This window comes from Xenopus tropicalis, chromosome 6 (assembly GCF_000004195.4).
Source record: "Xenopus tropicalis strain Nigerian chromosome 6, UCB_Xtro_10.0, whole genome shotgun sequence".
NCBI lineage: Eukaryota > Metazoa > Chordata > Amphibia > Anura > Pipidae > Xenopus > Xenopus tropicalis.
The window spans coordinates 27,772,398-27,782,186 of NC_030682.2; the positions used below are offsets into that span (position 1 = coordinate 27,772,398).

General features: G+C 44.4%; 1 protein-coding gene across 1 annotated transcript in view; it reads right to left on the reverse strand.

Moving 5' to 3' along the window:
- The window catches only part of plxdc2 (plexin domain containing 2), a 249,937-nt gene extending 244,883 nt beyond the window's left edge, over nucleotides 1-5,054 (reverse strand). The window contains exon 1 of the mRNA XM_002933138.4: nucleotides 4,932-5,054. Within this exon, the coding sequence (XP_002933184.1) occupies nucleotides 4,932-5,028 (97 nt within the window). The 5' untranslated portion in view covers nucleotides 5,029-5,054. The remainder of the gene's footprint in view (nucleotides 1-4,931) is intronic.
- Between the last annotated feature and the right edge of the window lie 4,735 nt (nucleotides 5,055-9,789).

The following is a 9,789-nucleotide window of genomic DNA, read 5'->3' on the forward strand; positions in this document are numbered from 1 at the left end:
TACTTCCAAAATGATTTTAAAGTAAAATAGGAGCAGCGTAATGTAACAGTGCATAAGCCGTGGTGTTCTGATCCAGGAGGAAACCTCAAGGCGCCTTAGCCAAGAGACTTTCTGAGCCATAATAGAAATCTATCAAGCATGTATTTTTGTATTTTTCTTATGCCTGTTCAGCACAAGGGAGCCGTAGTCATTCCATTCAAGTGCGTACATTATTTCAGCAGTGGATTGGTGTTTATGCGGCAGTGCAGCTTAGAACTTCTAAAACATAAAGCAGAGTTTTCCTTGCCACACAAGCCGAGGAAATCCAACTGAAATTCCTCCTGAACCTTGGGGTCACGAAAAAGAAGCAGCAAGTGATCCGGAACTTACTGAGCAGCTCCAAGGACCAGTTTTCAGAGGAAGGGGGTTGACAGGGCTCGGACAGAAGAATTTCTAGAAATTCTAATGCGAGTAAGTGCAAGTCAACCTGTCATTCAAATCCTAAAGTCTTTCATACTCTGACCTTGGGGTCTCAAAGGAGGGAACTAGATGCCCAATGTGATATTAGAGCAATCACTTACAGCACACTCCTTATTTTCATTAGGAATTTCAGACTGGTGAGTGCATTGGCCATCGTTGCTTGCAGACTGGCTTGTGAGCAGTTATATTCTGAATAGCCCACAATTACACAAACCAGCAATCATTTTATAGTAAGGGATGCTGGAAGCTGTATCTGGCCTGGGTTGGGATTCAAAATAGGCCCCAAACTGCCCCCCCCCCCCCCCCCACAGGCCCATTAGTGGCATCTTACAGCAGCCCCTATGGAATTTGCCAGAATCCACAGATTGTCAGTCCAGGCTTGTAGGACAGGTTGGAAGATCGGAAACCACTGATGGAAAGCATTAACTATAAATACAAGGGCATTTTCTTTAAAGGTGTTACTTATGAGGCTGGCAGCCCCAGACTTACTACCCCCAGGCTAGTGCCTTAGCCCTGTAACTTATAAATAGTCCTCAGACTTTCAAACATCTTACAAGGGGACAACAGAGTAACTAGTGTGTACCCCCAAAATGATCTTCGAAGGGGCCTGGTGAACAGCAATCCATACCCAGATCAGCCTCCTTCCATCTCCTCACCCCTGCTCATGTCTCCCATCCAACTGCATCCCTCCTCCGCAGCCGCTCACCAACCTGCCGATGAGGAGACGGGACACAGGTGGGGGGTAGATGGGAGTAGGGGGCAGGAAGTGGGCGAGTACTTTTCAGTTATAGAGGAAGCAGAACCCGCGACCCTCTTGCCCCTCTTTCGACTGTGTGGTCTGCTTGCTCTATAGTTATGCCACTGCAAGGGGACTTTATCATAATTTGGACATATCTCCCATTGTTTGTATAGTCATGAAATTGCACCCAGAATAGAAATGGATTATGTAATAACCCTTATACCTATTGGCTACTGACTCTATGGAATATGTTAGGAGTCCGTTGGTCCGACTGTGGAATAAAAAGTTGGCAAAAAATCATGCGCTGCATGTGGGATACCAATCTTGTGTACTTTCTTTGGGAAATGAAAGTTGAATGAATTAGGCAAGTTTTAACTTGTCCTTTTAAGTTCAAAAATACATGCCGATCCCTCAGGGAGCACACAGCGTTGGTTTCCCACATGTATAATATATGGCTACAAGCAAAGTAGCAACAAAACAGCAAATAATATTTAGTAATAATGAATATTAGTAAAAGTATAATATTAAGTAAAAGTAAAGCATCACTGGAAAAGCAGAATAGGCCTTCTATCCAAAAAGGACACCCTGATGAACTGGATCAGCTCTCCTCTTAGAGAGTTTGTCTCTGTCAGCTAAAAAAACTGCTACACAAAATCCATGAATTGTCCCACCCTTTGTCATGGGCCTGGAGCTCATGAAAGGGACAACTGTCAGACTGAGCTTTTTGAAGAGCAAATCAAGTTGAATAGTTTTGCTTGTGATGTAAACTGATATTATTTAGGCAGGTGAGGCAATATCTGAGCCCTGCTGTGTAGTGGGGGGTGGGTTGCCATTTAATTGCATGGAACCTAAAGATTTCTTATGAAGACCATGGATAAATAGGGAATCAAGTCATGAAAATGTTTTGACAATAACCTTTACGTGCAAGCGATATGGCAGCTCCTGCTGGGTGCATAAATGTATTCTTTATATGCAGTAAGATAGCCTCTAATACTGTTGAATTAAGGGAAAATACGTCAAATAATAACATAATATTTGCACCTGGTAAACACAAGGGAAGCAAAGGTACATTGATATATACTAACCTGCATATACTTTAGGCATTTCCAAATTTGAACATTGCCCAGGTCTGCCCCTACTATGCCAAGTAATCATTATCTACTTGAAAATCCATTTCAGCAATACAGTGTCAGTGGCACGCTGCAGCCTGTAACACATAAAAGCCGAACTGACCGGAGTGAGATCATTGCTGGCTCCACACACCTATAGGCACCCAGTGTGTCTTGGCATCAGCAGCCCCTTCCAGGGTGATTCAAGGCAAAAACCATATTCTCCTGATCACTTGGTTTTTTTTCTCTATCTTTCTCATTAAACAAAGTGTCTCTTTCAAACTATTTTCATTGTTATTTTATAGACTCCTAAAACCAGCACACCATGAAATTAGCTAATCAGCTATGTTAAAGCGAAAGAACCAAATCAAAGGGGAAACACACTTACTAGGCTCAATCTGCAGAACGCAGCCATCAATCAATGTTAGCGGCTTATGCCCCGCAACACGCTCCTCTATTGGGGCTTATTTCTCAAGGAGGGGCAAAGCCCCATCAGGCTCCTAACATGTATTCGGGAAATAATCCTGCATATCTGTGACTGTCAATATGGCAATTATAGTAATTATTATCTGTCATTAATATAGTTCCTACATATTCCACAGCACTTTACAGAGATTATACATCATTTGTATCAGTCCCTGCCCCAGTGGAGCTTACAATCTAAGGTCCCTATCACATTCACACACACTAGGGTCAGTTTTATCTGGAGCCTATTAACCTGCCTGTAGGTTTTTGGAGTGTGGAAGGAACCAGGGTACCCAGAAGAACCCCAAGATCATACAAACTCCTTGCACATCATGTCCTGGCTGCAAATGGACATTAAATCCAAGAGATGGAATCCAAGGCACTAATTCTCCCCACCGCACCACCATGTTGCCAATTTAAATGCAACTATATGTATATATAGGTCTACCTTGCAAGTAAGGTGTTAAAAATGGGTGTCATAAAGGAAGTTTTCTTTGAAAGATGCCACGTGCAACCTCTAGAATAAGCCCCGGGCAGTTATACCCTTCCATCTCCACCTGCTTACCTAGAGTCACCTACGCAATGCCAGTGATGTCACTGAGGCCATGTACCAGACAGCCGTGCAGGTTATGACATCACAGTAGTTGCCATTGCTCCATTCCAACAGTGACTTCTCGGTAAATAAGCCCCAGGCAGTTAGATAAACATGACACTTGTGTACTACAGTTTACACCACATGTAGACTAACGTGAGAGCTATGTAGAGGGCAGCACATCCCCAAAATAAAGCACAGAGGAACAGCAAAGAAACAAACCAAAATAAATCCAACGACATAAAGAAATTAAAATTCCTTGTGCTGTATATATTTCTAGGGCGGAATGACTCTGAGCTGTTCCCTAAAGCCGGCCGTGTCCCCTGTGAGCTTGTAAGCCATTACGCCGAACACCAGACCTTACACCAATAGCCTTATTGGAGCTGGTACTTCATTACTCTAAAACCCCATGGAGCTTGTCATTAATTAATAACAGTCAGTGGCTGAACATTAATAGGGAAGTGGAGGAGGTGACCTGGTTCTGCTTAGTCGCTTGTAAGAAAGAATCAGAACCAGAGAATGAGAGTGAGAGGGACAGGGCCAAGTGGGAAGGGGGAGTTATGCTGCCCGGATCAATGGCTAGCACTGATACTATTACTCTCATCATCCCGGGACACTTTGGCATTCCTGTTCATTAAGTATAATACAATAAATACTTTGAGATTACACCCCTAACTAAATAATTAAACTAAATGTCATTCTAAGCAACTTTCCCATATACATTCATTGCAAATATGTAATGGTTTCAAAGTTAGGTGCAAATGTAATTTCTATAGAAAGCACTTTTCTGAGCTGCTGGCTCTACCCCTTTGAAATAACAGAACTGAAGTCAGATATGGGTGCTTTTTGACTGACTGGCTTCTGCTAAATAGTTTGAACCCCCCCCCCCCTAGCAGAGAACAGAAAGGGACAGATAATGCTTTTAATAGACAGTAACACTAATGAACGTATATTGGGAAGTTGCTTAGAATTCCATTAGGCAGATTTTTGATTATGGGGTTTATATCCCCTTTAACATGCATCAGATAAGCACAATCTGATCATTAAGAGCAGTTGCAGTAGCAAGTGATACAAGTCACCTACAGGATATAACTGTACAATAAGAAAATATAGGCTCAGTATCATTGCAAGGTACCCATTAATTTCCAATGGCAAGTGGATCACAAGTGCCTACAGGCTTCAGCCAATCCCTTGTCCCAGAGAGAGCCCAGTATCACAGTACCATGGACCCAGGCTCCTTGCTCTGGGCAGCTTCCATGGCACTGGGCAATTATGAATACACTGCAAGGTAAGAGGCTAATCTGTATCACAGCCAGTATTCCTTCTTGGCACTCATATCACATAACCCAATAAAAATTGGACAGAATTATAAAATGATTTCTATTGTTTTAGGAAGGTAATGTTAAACTTCATCAGCATTTGAGAGGTTAACACTTTATGTGCCAACACACAACCTGCTGTGCCTAGCTGGGAAGCCTCTGGGTGCTATTGTAAGGCAATACAGTAGGCTGGACACAATAACTATACACCCTAGGGTGCTCCCCATGCCCAGCAATATCTTCCTTACCGTAAAGCGACTCCGATGCTGCTGCACACCAAAGCCGATCAGCCAACAACTGGAAAAGTAATAAAACTCCAATCAGAAACTCCGACCTTGCACCCATGCCCTCAGCTTCCAATGATGAATGGGGAGGACTGAAGACAAATCCTGTGTTAGAGATGCAGATAAATCCACCGGGATCCGACCCAATCACCCCCGACCCAATCGTGCGATCAATAACCAGGCACTAGTTTTGTTTTTGTAAGAATTCCCAGGTCTGAGCGATGAACTTGTCCGGACACAATCGCAGCCAGTCGCTCCTCCGCCTGTCTCCGCTCGCAAATCGCCCTGTGGCCCCTGTCAGAGCAGCAGCCCGATTGCAGCCGGACTATGAAACTTTTTATTGGGGGGTCTCCGGGCTGACGGGTCTCAGGGGTTTCTCCAGACTTCCCCCTCACTCTCCGCCGGGCGTGTGTGAATGTTTGGGAAGTAAGCGGTGCGATTTAGTAGCAAGGCAATCAGACGCGCTGGCGCATTCCCATCAGAGGCACTTGTGCAAGTCGTTTCCCATGAGCTGCAGGGAATGGGGCAGCCCGGGGTGCACTCCCCAGTGCAGGAGAAGGCGATTGTTGGCTCAGGGTGCTCCTCTCCCAACTCCTTCTCTTTATTCAATGTCTTTCCCTCCCACGGATCCTCCTCCTCTCAGTTCGCTGCTCCAGGCAAGCGGGGGAGTCGCACTGTCCGCAACATGCACTTTCCTTGGCTCACACAGAGAGAGATGTCGCTGCGTCTTCTGGTCCCCTGCCGTGCCGGTTTGTATAGGATCCCCGGCAGCTAATGGCACCTCTGCTACTGCCGCTGCCTGGCTCCCACCTTGCGAGCCGATTGCTCCTGGAAAGAATAAATCACAAAGATCCCTCCTTTCCTCCTCCTTCCACCGGCCGCCTCCTCCTCCCGTCCTCCCCCTGAGCTGCCTGCACAAGCCGGGCAATCTATTTACTGCTGGCAGCGCAGCGCAATCTGTCCGGCGCTACCCTCTGTATGTAGCCACAGCGCTATGGGACAGCCAGCCCCATTTCCCTTTATCCATATTGTAATATATGATTTATGATTTATTTATATCCATTTATATAAGGTGCCCCAGTCTTGCAGGGGGTGGTTCTGCCCTGTATATTGGGATTGATATTCTGTTATTCCCCAGTGCTTTTTTTGTTAATTCTCCCATATTAGAGAGCTGCTGTGGTTAATATGGGCAATATCAGTCATAGTTATAGCCCATTAATGCTTAATTGGACTTTTTCTAATACAGGTAGTGGATCCCAGGGGCGGGCCAAGCTGACCGGGCGCCCTAGGCAACCTGGTCGGCCACCTCGCCCCTGCACCTTCCTCATTCGCCCTCTACCATGAACGCAGGGGGGGGGCGGGGTTCACGTTGTGATTCGATGGATCATTGCCCCCAGCGCGTAAGGACAAGCGGTGGGGGCAATGACTAAAGAGAGCGGACTAGGGGTAGGCAGGACAGGCTGCCTTGTGCCCCCCAATCGTTGCGCCCTAGGCAGCTGCCTCTTCTGCCTACCCCTAGTTCCGGCCCTGGTGGATCCCTTATCTCAAAACCCGTTATCAAGAAAGCTCCGAATTACGGAAAGCCCGTCTCCCATAGACTCCATTTTAATCAAATAATTCAGAATTTTAAAACTGATTTCCTTTTTCTCTGCAGTAATAAAACAGTGCCTTGTAATTGATCCCAACTAAATAATCCTTATTGGATACAAAACAATCCTATTGGGTTTAATTAACATTTTATTGATTTTTTAGAAGACTTAAGGTATGGAGATCCAAATTATCAAAAGACCCCTTATCCAGAATACCCTTGGTCCCAAACATTCTGGATAATGGATCCTATACCTGTATACAGAACCCTGAGTCAGAGTTGGGCAAAGAAACTTTGTTGGCATCCAAGGCAATTGTGGTAATCTGCCCCCCCCCCCCCACATATACATGACCCCACCATTTCCCCCTGTCTCTGGTAGTGGTTAAGGTGGCCATATACTGTGTGATCCGCTCATTTGACGTGGTTGCCAAACGAGCGGATCGTCTCCCAATATGATCACCTACAGTGGGCGATATTGGGCTAATTTGATTATTTGGTATATTGTCCACCCAATCCGAAGGTAAAATCAAACCTACCTGATGGAGATCTGCCCAATTTTAAGCCAGATATTGGTCGGGTAGGCCTGTTGGGGGTGCCCATACACTGGCAGATAAGGTGCCAAATTGGTCTGAAGACCCTGAATCCACACCTAAAATCTGCCCATGTATGGCCAGCTTTACGCGAAGACCAGCTAAAATGGAGAGGGTGGGACAGTACACACTGCTGTGTTGATCTCTTTCTTATAATGGAGAGTGGTAATATATTTGATAGTTAATTATAATAAACATTTTCTGGAGTTATGTCTCCCCCTATCCCCTAACCTTATTCAGGTGCAACTCTGAGCAGATGTATGGGTTACAGGACTCTGACCAATCGCATTATTGCTGCCATACATTATTATACTGTATCTTCAGAAAAACATTTAGCAACAAGAATATCATGTTTTCTCAATGTATAGAAACTCTATGAAGGAAGAAGGAGCATCAGCTATTAGCTGCCCAGAAACTAGGGGTGAAGGTGAAGGCAGGGGAAGCCACAGAAACACAATGTGGAGGGGGGGCCAAGAGTTTAACATTGTTTAATAACTCCCCCTTTGGTTGTTACAGTAGCTCTGTGACCCAATGCACAGGTGTGTTTTACATTGCCATGACCCGCTCAGGCTTCTGTAGGGGGAGATCACTAAGGAATACTAAGAAACACCTTACTTAATTGCCTCTAACTCAGTCAGTTGAACTCTGCGGCACTGTATATACTATATTGCCATCCTCTCCAGCAGTGACTTCTTCCCTTTCAGCCCTCAGAGATACAGCCTTTTCTCAGGATTCCTGCCTTAGCTCTTATTTGGGTTACAGATATAGGAATACATTGGTATGCCAGCCATTTAGCCATAGCCCCAAAATGGGTGTTTACCCAAAATCTTCCCCCAGTTGACCCTTAAGCTGAGCTTTCCTGTGTATTTAGGAGAGCAAATAGGAATTCTTCACTTCAACTCCAGCTAAGTGTCCTTAAATGCTGCACTCTGTTGCCTTATATATCTACTCATTGCCAGCATTTGTTGTGATTTAATTTAAAGCTTCCTTTCTCAGGCTGGGAACACTCAGTACAGGGCACTGTAGGGTAGGAACCAATCAGCAGCTAGGCTGACCTGATAGGGAACTGAAGCCTGTCTTTGCTTGTGTGAGTGCAGGGCTGTGATTGGCTATCCCCCTCCTACTGTGCTTCTGGCAGGTACTGTTAGGACACACCCACCCCCCCCCCCTCATTTGAAACACAGACAGGGACCTGAGAGGATCTATAGGGAGCTCCAATAAAGGGGCCGTTTTTACAAACCGAATTCATTTTTAGACCAAAGTGAAACCATCACCATATATTATATTATAATTGCATTGTAAATGATGTACTTTTTTAAAAAAAAGCCGCTGCCGATTACATCCAACCCTCCAGTGTATCCTGCAGCATCCCTGACCCACAAATTATGCTGGAGCCTTATTAATAAAATATAATGCTCTGTCCCCTGTACATAAAGTAAGATTCCTGCTAAGCCAGCTGCTCTCCCACCTTGCCCCCCCCCCCCCCCCCCAGGGCCTGGCTTCATAATTTAACAATTTAATTCCCTTGTGATACAGTTTTAGAAGATACTTTAATCTGTACCAACAGTTCACTAGGCAGTGACATACATTAAGGACCTAAGAGGACAATCCTTCCCCAAGTACATGTTATAATATCAATTCCTTTTCAGAACTAACCATGGCACACTTACTCGTACACACATCAGTATCTGTTGATTATTTGAAGATTGATTTGGGCCATGAATGAGGCTTCAAGGGTTTCAAGGATTCTCATTTGGAATGACCAGGAGTTTTTTGTTGTTTGGGCAGTGTTAGATGCCATGCTTATTGGTTTAACATAGTTCTTTCTAAGTAATGGCTTCTTTGGTGCCACCCTCGCAGGCCATTTCTGAGCGGAGATCTTGATCAGGTTGGCTGGTGTCTCATCTACTGAACTCTCTGGTTCCTTCCAAGAGATTATTGGCCTTTCTGTGACTTCTCTCAGGCCTCTCTTGTTTGAGCAGAGAGTTTTGACCCTCAGCCTTGACCACCTGGACCATCCAAACATTAGATAATGTTTTGTCCCATTGCCTAAATCATGTTTTTAAATTGCTTTATCTGTAAGTTCCATTTTTTCACTGCTGCCCTTCAGGTTCTCAACCTGTAATTGTTCCATTAACTGCATGGTTGTTTTCCCGAATATGTGGTTGTTCTTGAACTGATTCACTGGTGGAGGCCAATTGTAATGCAGCAATGTCCTTGTTAGGCCATTAATAGGATTATGTAATAAAGTTTGCCCAGGAGCAGTAACCCACAGCAACTAATCAGCAGGCAGAATTTACTGATCACCTGTTTAAAAGCATAACATCTTTTTGGTTGCTATGGGTTACTGCTCCTGGGCAAACGTAGTGCCTTTTATTACATATAGGAAGTTAGTCTTCACTGAGTTCAGAACACAGGGAATGAATTTTTATACAAATAGTGAATTTTAGTTTTATTATTCTTGTCATTTTTGAATGTAAAATTGTTATTTCCACTTTTCCCTCTGTGGTAGGTCTTTATTTTGCCCACATTGCACCTTATATAATAGTTCTAACTGTCACAAAGGTATTTGGGAAACATATAGAGCAAAGCACCTACTCTACCACCTAGAAATATACATAGTAACATAGTAAATTTGGGTTGA